Here is a 14,117-nt window from a genome sequence, read left to right on the forward strand (position 1 = left end):
GCTTTCTCTAGAGCATTAGTAGACATCTCTCTATTATGCAACCCAGGAATATCATAAACCAATAAATAAACCTTGAGTTGAAGGATATTTGCCTCACTGAACCGAGCATCCTGAGAGGCGTGAGGAGTGTGTGTGCAGTGCTTTTAAAGGGTAGTCTGGGGGATTTTTTATCTCTGAAACATCCATGACGATTAAGATCAGAGCAGTGCAGGCTTAGCCTCTGCAGCAATCTTAATACAAGAATATGATTCTAATCTGTAATCATCTTTGTAATACACCCATTTTATTCAGCAATATTAACGAGCCTTGCATATGCCATATCTTGGTACAGCAGAGGGGGAATCTGACAGCTTAATGCAAGAGTGTTTACAGTTTGGGTCCATCTGAACCGAGCAGGAGCAGAGCTGAGCTGAACAGCAAGTTTATATCCAAGCTCAGGCTTTACAGCCTGCCCCTGGCAATGCTCAATGCACAATACCTACCTCTTACAAATTTTACAAAAGTGGAAGGCTATTTGAAGTTGCATTTTTGGAGTTACTAAGCCATGCTTGGCCTCATAGTTTGTATTTCACAACTGTTTGCACTCTATAGATCCGGGGAGGAGCTAACCTAATGGACGGCTTGGAGTGAGGGCTTGGAGCTAATGCTTATGGGTCTGGGTTTTTTTTTTCCTTTTCAGTATAAATATAAGCAGCAAACTACCAACATTCACATTTTAGAACTTATCCAAACCTGCATGTCCAGAGAATGGACATCATGTGCTTGGATGGGCTTTGGGGTCAGCCCAAAAGAGACACGGGTGGCTGCTGCTGCACCCATTACTTACAATTTCTTCACAGAGAGCATCTAGCATTACAGTGGAAGCATCTCTCACTTTGAGGGGAACCCTGAGAGGAGCAAGTCCTGAGATTTATAAGAAAAATGTGTCCTGGCTTGCTGGTAATAGAGTCAGAGCTTTCAAATACTGCTTACCAAAGCGCTGCAAGATGACATAATCAGGCAGGAAAGTCTTAATTACGTAGAATTTTTCTCAATATTAGAGGGCTGAAACAGCTCTGGGTGATAAAGTGGACCAGAAAGTGGTAACAGAGGTCCTCCTTGCCACCCTGTTTTCTTTCCCAGGCTCTCTCTGCCTTCTCTGTGCTCTGGTGCGATATGGCATTGCTAAATTATTTGCAGTTATCTTCAATCTTAACATCCCAGTACTTCCATTCCAAATTTACCTGGCTTAAAATGTGTTGTTCATGGAGTAGAAAAGCTCTTCAATTTCAAAATTCTGCTTCAGCTACAGGGATTTTTAGAGTCATAGCACCATGTTATAGGATCAGCACTCTCGGAGGTGTTTTATTCCATTGTAAGACTAAAATAAAAGTAAGAACAGCCAGGTGAATCATCTTCTGCAGGTATCCATTGCTGGTTACAGAGAAAGCCTAAATGACCAATTTAGACTGGCCACTTAATTTTCAGCTGGTTTTTTGCATTTTTGCCTTGCAAAGCATTCTCCCCACCTCAGTTTCCTTTGTGAACCTTCTACAAAATTATAAACAGCTTATTGAGCTGAAGACATCAAAACCAGAAGCAGTATCAGTCCTGGAATAAAAGCACCCTCTTCTTATTTAAAATCTTTGTGTCTATGCAGCAAAATAACATTACCTCCTTTGTAAGACCTTTATCCTGACAAAAATCATCTTTAGTTATTATTTATCACCATGACAAGCTGTTTCCACTCACCAGCTGTCAGAAAAGGAACGCTGCCTGGTAAATACAGCCTCTATCCTCAAGAATAATTTTTCTAGTGTTACAATAAGATGTACCTCATTTGTCTGAGCATGGTTGATCCACTGATCACACAACAGAAGGGAGCTGTCCTCTTATTTTATTCATCATCCCCTGAATCGCTGCCTCATGCGCCAATTGGCCAAATACCAGCTTCTAGATTATAGAATCATAGAATAGTTTGAGTTGGAAGGGACCTTAAGGATCATCCAGTTCCACCCCCTGCCATGGGCAGGGACACCTCCCACTGGATCAGGGGCTCCAAGCCCCATCCAACCTGGCCTTGAACCCCTCCAGGGATGGGGCAGCCACCCTCATGATGAAGAAATTCCTCCTTATGCCTAGTCTAAATCTGCTCCCCTCCAGTTTATACCCATTGCCCCTCGTCCTATCACTACAAGCCTTGGTAAAAAGTCCCTTCCCAGCCTTCTTGTAGCCCCCTTTGTGCTCGCAGATAAAATAGCACCAGGACAATATCCGATCCCTCTGTGACTAGGCTAGAAGCAGACCTGCTCAGCAGCGACGTCTCTAAACACATTTTGAGGCTGCCAGCCTATTTTTAATCCACTTAAGGTACAGCACGTTAATTTTGTGTATATTTTTTCTAGTTTTGTAATCAAAATGTCACAGTGTACCAAGTCAAATGCCTCCCAGATGCCTCTTGCTTGAATACTGCTATCTTTATCGACTGAACTTGTAATCTCATCAGAAAAAGAGCTATCAATTTGGTTTGACAGGACCTATTTTCCATAAGCCTGTGTTGACTGGCATTCACTAGATGTCCCTTCTTTTCTTCTGAGGATGGGAGACTCTAGGGTACACGGGAGGAGGGTTTGCCACAGCATAAACATCGGCAGCTTTGGATTCAAGCACCGATTGTCGGCTTGTCTCCTGGAGACTACGGTGTTCTGAAATGGCCCTGAAGTTATTTTATGCTTTGCTCTCCTCAAATCAAGACTGTCCTGTCTGGAAATCCAAGGAGGCCTTTCTCAGTCTCTATATAAATAATTCTTTCATATAGCCAACATTATTAGTCATACTGTGCAATCGGTTCTGTATTAGAATAGTAAAGAAGCCCAGCGGCGGTGTGAAATGACGGCTCTCCGGTGTGGATGGATCTGGAGCACCAAGTCCCCACAGCCGCCTACCTTGAGGCACGGGAGAATTTAAGTTGGTGAGGCAGAGGAGGGAATTGGTGATATTAGGGAAGCTGACAATTTGTGTGACATGACAGCTCTTCCGCATGGACTGCGCTTTTCCTTTTTTCTCTTTAACCCTCAGCACCTTGCAAGTGGACCAGTTTAGGTGCACTTATTTCTATTCCTATTTCTATTTCTTTCTGTCTCTATTCCTCTTACTATCACCATTACCATTATCAATAATACTCTTTTGTTTCCAGGGTGGATTCAATGGCAACTGGGATGCCAGGATTGAACTGAACTTGGAAAATAATTAATTAGAAACAGTCTCAGCGCTGAAGACCCTGGAGCCTGAGTGGGCAAAGTGGACCGAGGAACGGAGAGAAGCCGTATTAGCATTCTCATTTTGCACGTGAGGAGCTGAGGGGGCAGAGACATGAAATGAGTGGCCTAAGGTCACAGAGTGGAATTGGTGGGAGGATGCAGACTTGAACCGAGGAGAGCTGATATCCAACCTAATGTGTGAGCTGCCAGTCCTGCCCAGCATTACTTTTTCAGTGTTACCTGCCTCCATTTTCCTCTCTGAAACAGACTTAGGTGACAAAAACAGTGCAGTGAATTTGTCTGAGGACAGACAGCCAAGGCAAGCGGGTGGTGTTGCTGATTTCTTTTCCAGTTGTTCCTAGTGCAACCTTTAAGGAGTTTCTTAAATCTTCCTGATTTAATTTCATCTACCCATGAAATTCATGGACAACGGCACAGCTTTTGCTTCAAAGGGGCTCAGGAAATGTGGCAATTAGGGCTGGCTGGAGTCTACTATTTCTCCTTGAAGGGAAAACCTGGCTTTAGAAAGAATACCAGAAACCTCTTATTCAGAATCATTATGCACTTTTCCCAGAGATTTTAGGGATTGCATAGACCTCAACCTCCTTGCAATGAAGTGCTGTAGGAAATGTCTGCAGGACCTGCAAGATGGGAACCCTGACTGACCTTGTGGTTAACTTCCATGTTCATGAGATGGTTGAAGCCCTGAAGCCCTGTCACCTCTTAAGAACTGCCCCAGGAACTGCTGGGAACCCTGTCTCCACCGTAAGCTGATACTGGATGAGTTACTGCCAAGACAGGCATTTACAGAGCAGGTAACTCTTTACAGAGAGGGGAATAAAGTGTCACAAGAAACTGGTTGCACGGTATTTGTGCCCTCCACTGTACTTTCACCATCAGACAGTAACTCATGATGCTTTGGGAACTGAGCAATAGACTGCACTGGAAGTAGTAAGTGCACAGACAGATGAATCTGAAATGACTCTTTGCAAGGCTAGAATTCAGCCATCTCCCCTAAGCTGTTCAGAGAGCACCTGCAGAGTCAGGCACGTCCGCAGGGGATTTCATAGAATCATAGAATAACCAGGTTGGAAGAGACCCACCGGATCATCGAGTCCAACCATTCCTATCAAACACTAAACCTGTCCTGCAAGCGCTGTGTAGGAAAAGTGAAGCGAAGCACCCTCCCGAATACATACCTGACTATATGAGCCTCATGCAATGAAGAAACAGATTAGACCAGACACCTAATGTTTAGTAATTAAGAGTAATTAGTGTAGAGGAAAGGTAGATGGTCTTGGTTTTGCTTCTCTACTGAGTGTCTCAGAGAGCAATGGTCCAGTGCTCCCAGCATCACACGCTGAGGAGAAGAGTTGGTTAATCAGTGACTGTCATAAAAATATTCTCCAGTGCCACCTTTTGCGAGTAAAGGAAAATTTGTTTTGTGTTCAGGGTTTCTCTCATATGTGTATTATATCCATCCTAATTTTGACCTCTAAACACCCTGGATAAGCAGATATGAATGTCTTCACACTGTTACCAAAAGGAAAATTATTTTTTGATCTGTTTGTGAATATCAAGGAAAACAAATCAACCATGATTTTGCTGAGTAACAAGAAACCTTGAATTAAATCATCCTTTCCTGACCGTTTGACCTCTCACAGTGGACCAAGACTCCTGTTCTGAAAGAAATAGAGGTATTGGGATCCCCTGGTGCTGTTCACTTGGCAATAGTATTTCAGACTTCAGTTCCTCATAAAATTTACCATGCAATTTTAGATTAAACAAGTGGATACCGCATCACCTTTGGACTAGTAAGCTGCTAAGCCCAGTGGTGGACATGAAGATGAAAAGACCCGATGGGCAAGTCTTAAAAGAGAGTTGCAATTTATGCTTCAGCAAATCATTTTTGCTGTGTCTGAAAACAAGAAGAAAGCACGAGGCATAACATAAGGAAATGCAGCATCCTCCTCCCTGCAATGCACATCTTTTCTCTGGGATTAAAACAGGGTTTGCATTTTAAATTTTCATTTACTAAACAGAAAAATATTTTACTAGAAGGGAATGGTATTAAGGAGAAATGATTCTTTGTGTGCCCTCAGGCCTGGTGAAGACAGGATTTGATTTGCTGTGTTAGGCTGGAATCTGGATTGATACACAGAGATGAGAAGGTGTTTAATAAAATTTACATTTCATTTTCTCACTTGACACCAGTCTCCTGTCACTCACCGCATGAAGGGAATACGACAAATAACTTTTGTCAGCACCTAGACACGGAGAGACAGTCAAGGGGGGAGGGAGAGCAAGGGTGGGATATTTTTAGCATCGTTCTCTTTGACGGCTGCCAGACTTGGTGTGCTGCGGGCACCGGCTTCATCTTCAATGTACTTTGTACGGGAGAGGCGCATTGACAGGGAAAGCACAAATTGATCCAACCACACCTAACTCATCCTTGGGGATGGACAAGTGACCTGCTGGGAAATGAATGAGATTGACCCACACCCAGAGCCACACAGCATTTCGTGCTGCTTCTTTCCCTACCGATCCCAAATTAAAGCGGCTGGGTTTGGTACTAAAACCTTTCATCTCTGATCCCTACATCCCACAGGACTCCCTCAAAACTTAGAAAAGAACCATGTGTGACAAATTATGTGCAAGACAGAATCCTGGAAGTCTTTGGGTTGGAAGGGACCTCAAAGCCCATCCAGTCCCACCCCTGCCATGGGCAGGGACACCTCCCACTGGATCAGGGGCTCCAAGCCCCATCCAACCTGGCCTTGAACCCCTCCAGGGATGGGGCAGCCACCCCTGCTCTGGACAACCTGGGCCAGGGCCTCCCCACCCGCACAGGAAAAGATTTCTTCCCAAGATCTCATCTCAATCTCCCCTCTTTCAGCTTAAAATGATTCCCCTCATCCTATCCCTGCCCTCCCCGATCAAGAGCCCCTCCCCAGCTTTCCTGGAGCCCCTTTCCATACCAGAAGCTGCCCTAAGGTCTCCCCGCATCCTTCTCCTCTCCAGGCTGAACAACCCCAACTCTCTCAGACTGCAAAAGTTTTAAGTCCTGGAAAACGCATAATGATTGCAGAATAAATAAATCTAAAAAATCTGTGTCTGCATGATCACTAGTTATCCATAATTACCCTTGCAGTGTTGCATCATGCCGCTTTCCTGATCCAGTGAATCCAGTGATCCTGATCCAGCAGCTTCCAGCCCTCTTTAGATTTTGTTGTCTGCAGTTTCACTCTTAATTAGGCTACTCATTGCAGAATCAGTGAAATCAGAGAAAAGCCTTCTGACTGGACACTTCCTTCATTTACTTGCCATTTATACCTCTCATCCTATAGAAATAAATGCCATAATAAATGTCATAATAAATAGGGATGGGGAGTTATACCATATAGAGATGATGAAAGGATTTATAATCTCATTGCTGTTATTTGGTTTTTCTCTTTTTTTTTTTTTTTAATTTTGTCTTAGGCACACAATTCCTTCAACCCAGACTGTAATTAATTTTACTACATCACCAGTTATCTCTGCTCCCTAACCAGGCTTGTCATTTTAATTTTTCACAGGCTTTCTTTTTTTTCTGTCCATGTGCCTGTTCCTGTATCTTCGTGAAGTCTCATCAACTCTGGCCCAAAGCCTTAGGCAAATTTGTCTGTAATGCACTCTACTTCAGACAGAAGAGCAAAAAATACCACTGCCAGAAAATAGAGTGGGGGGGAAGAGAAAGAATAATCGTGACCATATATTGCCTAGGAATTTAGACAAACTTGGAGAGCTTGGTTAAAAATAAGGCATCATTTCAGCTATGCCTTTACTTATATCAATAAAGGAACTCAAGTCCTGTTGAAGATCAGACTACAGAGGAAGGTCAGCAGGTGGAAACCTCAAATCCAGCAAGTTTAATGAATTTTTTGCCATTGGCTGCAGTAGAGCCAAACTTGTCCAATTCCACTGACAGGTAACTTGATTGTCAAGAAAGACTTTTGGTCTTGGAAGATGGTTCTTAACAGGCAGATATGGAGAATTTTGCATTTGTTTTGTCTGTGCTTTGAAGACTTCTTTGGTGTTCAGTGTGGGTAGGTTAGTTCTTTGCAAATCCAAAGCAGATTTGCTGCAAGGGCTCGGTGTCCCTCGCAGAGCTGGCCTGAACGTGGGCTGCACTAGAGTGTCTCTTTGCCACACATGCCTACCGGCTTCTTTGAAAAACTGAGCTGAAATCCTGCTCCTGCCTTCTTCCCAGAAGATGGACTATGACAGTATAAAATAATGAACTCTTTCAGCCAAATCCCTTGCAGCCAGGCTAGAAGTCTTTAATAAACTCAAGTTTATCAAGGCATCACAGTCCTCATAGTTAACCCACATGTTGCATTGAAACCTTTTCCTCAGGCTCCTTCTTCTCCATCCCTACCCCGCCCTGCCCTCGCTCTGGCTTTTGGAATGTACAATGTCTTCCTATCAACAAACAAATTACCCATAAAACATCCTTGCAAAGGTGGAAATCACTCTGGTCCTTAGTATAGCACAAGGACTAAGAAGAACTCAACAATATAAGTGCAAAGAGTCTTCAGTAGGACCACCAGAAGTACTGAAGGCAAGACAATAACAGCACGCAAATGTCCCACAGACCAAACTGGTATTTGAGGTATTGTAAAATGAAGCTTTTGGCTTGGGACATGATATGCGTCTCCTCTTTCTTTATCTTGGACAGGAAATCCTGAGGCAGCCTGGGTACGTCTGCTTATCTAACCATACAGCCCCTCCAAGAGCAAGACATTTTTTTCCTTTGCCTGTATGGATGGAAGAGTTTCCAGCATAAGGGTATTTGGTGATGGGACAAGAGGGGTGTGGGGCTTTAAATTGGAAGGGGGGAGATTTAGAATAGACATGAGGGAGAAATTCTTCATGATGAGGGTGCTGAGGCCCTGGCCCAGGTTGCCCAGGGAAGCGGTGGTTGCCCCATCCCTGGAGGGGTTCAAGGCCAGGCTGGATGGGGCTTGGAGCCCCTGATCCAGTGGGAGGTGTCCCTGTCCATGGCAGGGGTGGGACTGGATGGGCTTTGAGGTCCCTTCCAACCCAATCCATTCTGTAATTCTATGACAAGCCTGGCTCTGCATTAGCCGCAGTACGGTAGGATCCCATTCCCATTTCAGCCAAGTGCTGAGCCAATCAGTCTAAATACAGTTATTTTCAGAAAATATACTACCTAAAATTAAACCATGTCCTTCAACCTCTAAGCCTCAGTCACGTCTTATTTCTCTCTGATCATCACACCAATTTATTTTTTTCTTGATACACAACACAAGATCCCCTAAATTCTTTACTTATTCAGGATTCACTTCATGTTTGCACTGTTTTTTCATCATGTTTTGCCTCACTTCTTTCCCATGCTCCATCACTCACTCAGTTAATGCACAGCAGTGTGGGAAATCAAGATCATGAATGCTGCAGTTAAAGATTTTTTAGCCACGCGCATTCCATTAGAAGTCTAGACATGCAAGACATTATTTATTCTGTAAACAAAAGTGTGGATAAATGCAAGGATTATGAATTAAAAGATTAATTAATGCTCTTAACTGTTTCTAGTATGTCTAATTTTTTTCCCAAGAAGGCAGCTCCATTGTATAAATTTTGAAAATCATTTATATTCTACATTATTTACATATTATTTGCATACATCTGACATTTGTAATTATATGTTATTTGCTTTCACGCTGATTTGGATATGATAGAGTCATTTACTAGGAGCAGAACTAGTGAGGGAGAGTGGAGTTCAAGGGATGCAGGAATTGTGTATCTGCAGAGAGCAAAGGACCTCCTACTGCGTGAAGGCATCTAAAGCTGTATATCAGCTGCGGAGGAAAAGAAGTATCTCCAAATCATTTCATCAAACCTGAACATCTCTGCAAGGTATATCTTCTTATTTGGACCTAAAATCATGACACTTAGGGATCTGCCATGTCGAATCATAGAAAATATTTTGGTCTCTGCAGAAAATAACATAAATTGTTTTTCCTTAAGGAAGAGGTCAGAAAGGCTGATCTATTGCACTTGACAATATAAGGCCCTCACCCTCAAACATCCTAAGCCAGGAAAGCTCCTGTCCAGTCAGGCAGAAGCCTTGCTCACCATGGAATCAATCTGACTTCACCAGAAGATGCTGATTTTAAACACATCACAAAGCAGGAGCCAATGCTGGTGAATGTGGTTTTGAGCCTAAAGAAATTTGTAGCTCACTGACAGCTCCTGCACTTCAGCTCCTGCAGCTTGAAGTGAACTGGCTTGTGGTTGGTTAGGGATTTTTTTTTCCAAATCAAGTTTTCTTGCCTTCTCTTCCACTGCTGATCTAGGCAGAAACCTCCTCTTCCTTCTCGAGTATTTTTTTCTGCAGAGGAGTATAAATTTTATCTTGTGCCACCAGGCCACCTTGCAATCAAGAATTTTATGGTACAGAGAAGGCATAATAAAGTCCCTCATCTTCCAGCTCAGTAAAGCAAAGCACAGAGGAATTCTCTGAGCAACTGTAGAACATCAGCATTATTGCTATCGTTCATAAAGAGCAGTATTTACAACAAGCCAGTGATTTAAGGATGTTAAAAAAAAATGACACAGTGAAGATTTAACCTAGTAAAATATTCTCATTTAAAAAAAAAAAGCCCACAGATTTAACTAGGGAGGAGTGGAAGCACTTACTCAAGTCACAGAGAAATGCAAGTTGAATATATGCCTGTAAAGAGGTTTGTTCACATACTGAAATTCTTTGAATGGAAGAAGGTAGAATTTAAATCTATGCATATATGCCAATGGGCATTGTTCCAGCCAGTAAGACTACATCAGCGCCAACATATTAAAGGGTCAGAAACCCAATCATCTGCCCTGTTGAATTCTTAGACCAATCTCTGAGTGCTTTTAAACAATCTCAAGCCTGTCCTAGCTAGCTAGCTAGCACTCCCCCTGTCAGCTCCTGGAGAGAGTTTTAGAGGTGTCAGCAGGCTGTTCCCAACAGGCAATTTGGATGTGCCCACCCTGTTTCGGAAGCTAACAAAAGTCAACATCTAGACACAGCCAGAGTCTCCCACTGGCCGCTGAGACAGGTGCCCGGCTCTCTTGTACGTGTGCAGCATGCCAGTCTGTTTTCCCATGCTAATAAGTGTATGTTTTCCTCTGACCGCAGAGACAAAAGACTCAGTTTCACGTTGACTGCAAGCCAGGCAAAGCTTGTTTTGTCACTGGTCCACCACCTTGTACCACTTCGCTTATACCTCTGCTGCTACCACAGCAACATACTCTCCAACATCATTTTGAGGTTTGGGCATCCTTTCAGACTTCTCTCTTTCCTCGCTGTGACCAGCGGAAGGCTGGGGCATGTCCTTCTGGCTGCAGTGCCCCACGGCACTTGGCTGCTGAAGTTCCAGAGAGTCACCAGATGTTCCTCCCTGTAGGTGTTGGTGACTGTCACTGTTCCTAGCTGAAGAAAAGGTGTCTCTGTTACCTGTATTACACTGGACACTGGTCACCTTTCTTACTGACTTGACTTGACAGGGCTGTAGGTTCAGCTTCTCCCGCTCTCCCGTGCCATGGCCCACTGCTCCACATCCTTCCGTATCTGTGGAAGCAAGAATTGCTTATGCCTAACAATAATTATAAGTCTCTACCTTCATCTTCCTTACCCTTCTGTGCCTTTGCTTTGTGTTAAAGACAGTAATGGAAAAGCAGTTTTTCCTGGGGAATAATAATTTTAACTGGCCACAAATTTTAGTTTGATGGAAATAAATTGTCAAAAACAAATAAGCAAAATCTGTTTCTAGAAATAAATACACATCCACCAAACCAGCTGGTTTGACGCACTAAGAGACCCTAAAGCATGCTCCGATGGTTTTCAGCTAACTCAAAAAGTGCTTAATGATAAAGCATACAGAACACAGCTGGTCAGTAAGCTATGTATTGCCCACAATGATGATTTTAATACCACACATCTATAAAATACATCAAACCCCTATATATCAATCTGTAGGGTAAGGTATGACTTTAGTGTAAGATTGGACCCGTTTCCAACATTTCAATGCTACTCAAGACAGAGGCTGTAACTTGCAATGCTGTTTAAAAAAATGATATTCCAAAAATGCAGGTAAACCTAAACAAATCATATACGTTTTTCATGTGGAAACAAAAAATGTTTACACCTTAATAAACCAAATGGTTATCAATGGCAGAAGCAGAGCCGCAATCACTTGCAGTGTTACAGCAGAGGGCTTCTGAGGTGACAGGGCGTGCTGTCACTTCAGTGCAGGATTGGCAGGCTGCTTCATTTGGATGCTAAAAACATCTGTAAAACCCTCGCAATCCTCTCCCTTCCCCCTTGAAAATTAAAGTAAAACAGCCCAGGTATATTACAGGTCCTCACCACAAAAGATGCTAGAAAAAGTGCTGTTACAGCTCCTTATTTTTCAGGTTTGTCCTAGAAGTTTAACCCTCTGCAGCCTGCAACATTCAGCCATGATTTCTCAGACCTTCTGCTCAGATTCATCCCCTCCTCGCTTTTCTAGAATTCATTAACTGGAACTCTATTTGATGGAAAAAATACCCCTAGCTTCACTTTTCTTTTTTAATTTCCCTGTTTCTTCATGCTTACACTCACTTTTCCTGTTAAGAAATGCAGCTTTTTTTTTCAGCTTGTATCATAGAACCACAGGACGGTTTAGGTCAGAAGGGACCTCAAAGCCCCTCCAGTCCCACCCCTGCCACAGGCAGAGACACCTCCCACTGGATCAGGGGCTCCAAGCCCCATCCAGCCTGGCCTTGAACCCCTCCAGGGATGGGGCAGCCACCCCTGCTCTGGGCAACCTGGGCCAGGGCCTCCCCACCCTCACAGGAAAGCATTTCTTCCCAAGATCTCATCTCAATCTCCCCTCTTTCGGCTACAAATCGTTCCCCTTGTTGTATCCCTGCACTCTCTGATCAAGAGCCCCTCACCAGCTTTCCTGGAGCCCCTTTCCATACTGGAAACTGCTCTGAGGTCTCCCTGCAGCCTTCTCCTCTCCAGGCTGAACAACCCCACCTCTCTCAGCCTGTCCTCATAGCAGAGGGGCTTCAGCCCTCACATCAGCTCCATAGCCTTCCTCTGGATGCACTCTAACAGATCCATGTCCTTCCTTTGCTGAGAACTCCAGAACTGAATTGCTGGATTGTACCTCTTAGAAATCCATTGGAAATTCACCCTAAATTTTCAGTAGTCACACATGTTTCCATGTCTAACAGTTTTTCTTCTTAACACTAGGTATTTGGCTATTTTAAAGTTGAAATTACATAAATCACTAAGTCCAGTTTTCTTCGTTATACACATAAACAAGATGATCATGTCACGATCCCTATACAAAAGCTTCATGTAATTTCTTGATGTGTGTTAATGCCTTTTCCATCTTCAAAGGTGTCATTTTCAGCTGTGAAAATAGGTCTTTTTGAGTCAATAGAGAAGGCTAAAACTTTTGCGAATATTAGCAGTTTCAAGGATGAAATAACGCCTTGAGATTTACATGACACAGTAAGCTAAAATATCCCGATTTTTAAAATTAAATACAAATTATTCAATATCAATAAAGCAAAAGATTAACTGGGTTAAGTACCAGCTAACAAACAGAGCTCAGGCAGTAATAACATATGGAGAATAATCCTCAGAGGTTAGGATGTGTGGAGGTACCAGATATTAACACTAAAATGGGTAATATTCACTGTTTCCATCCAGGATTTAGTATGAAAACTAAAACTGATTCCAGTGACATTTTGTAAAAGGCGGAAAAAATGGCAAACTGGTAGAAAGAAAGGAGGAGATGATGGGCCGACTGATCTAGTGGGACGCGTCCCTGCCTGTCACAGTGGGGTTGGAACTAGATGATCTTTAAGGTCCTTTCCAACCCAAACTATTCTATGATTCCATGATCTGAGCAATCTCAAAGCAAGGGAAACCAAGGGATACAACAGCGACTCATGGACGACAGGGGCCAAGGAGTTCAGCAAAAGGATGGATAAGGTACAGTAGCCGTAATGACTGGAAATTGAAGCTAGGAAATGTGAGTGGCTATAGGACACAGCTTTTAAATGGTGAAAGCGAGGAAGCACCAGAATAAATTGCAAAAAGAAAACAGAAACTACATGTCCCTTCACCTCTAGGTGCTGTTGCGTTAACCAAGTGTTACTCAATCAGAAGTTATTTCATTCAAGAGAGAACTGTCTGAGGCTGAGGAGTTTTTGTCACAGCAGTGACAGGCAAGGCAGTGGTTTGATCCCTTCTCCCCTGTAGTTCCGTGTGTCTATGCTCACGGCATTGCTCCCGATCAGCCCTCAGCTACTTGCTCTGGGACAGCCACCAGGGCTCCCGTCTCCACGTGGCTTTACACTGTGTGAACACCTGGGAAACAGGAAAACTCTGCCTCGCAAGGCTTACTCTGGTGATTAATAACAAAGGCTCCGAGAACTTAATTGCATTAGAAAGATGGGATTTCTTATGGGGGGAACAGCTATAGAGCAGAAACTAAACAAAGACTGTAGCTTTGATATCTTCTCTCTCTAAAACAAACAGCACTTTAAATAAGGGGAAATCAAACATTAGACATTTCCAAGTCGTATGTATTAAATTCACTTAAGATATTGTTATCCTTGTGTAGATTTGAACATATTGGGGAATCTTTTTGTCTTGCAACTATTCCTAAAAGACTCTAAGTGGCTGGATTGCCTTTTTCTGACAAAAAAAATCTTTCCATGAATTATTTACACGATGGCTCCAATCAACACTATACCTGTCAGCCTCCCCAACCAAAATGAAAGTTCACTACGTAAAGGTGCCAAGGGAGAATGGCAGCCTCCCACTGCGAGTTT

General features: G+C 43.2%; 1 protein-coding gene across 1 annotated transcript in view; it reads right to left on the reverse strand.

Annotated features, from left to right (window-relative positions):
• Positions 1–10,387: 10,387 nt before the first annotated feature.
• PKHD1 (PKHD1 ciliary IPT domain containing fibrocystin/polyductin) overlaps positions 10,388–14,117 on the reverse strand; it is a 244,371-nt gene continuing 240,641 nt past the window's right edge. Inside the window, exon 65 of the mRNA XM_069850843.1 lies at positions 10,388–10,851. Within this exon, the coding sequence (XP_069706944.1) occupies positions 10,502–10,851 (350 nt within the window). The 3' untranslated portion in view covers positions 10,388–10,501. The remainder of the gene's footprint in view (positions 10,852–14,117) is intronic.

The sequence above is a fragment of the Phaenicophaeus curvirostris genome, chromosome 2 (genome assembly GCF_032191515.1).
Source record: "Phaenicophaeus curvirostris isolate KB17595 chromosome 2, BPBGC_Pcur_1.0, whole genome shotgun sequence".
Taxonomy (NCBI): Eukaryota; Metazoa; Chordata; class Aves; order Cuculiformes; family Cuculidae; genus Phaenicophaeus; species Phaenicophaeus curvirostris.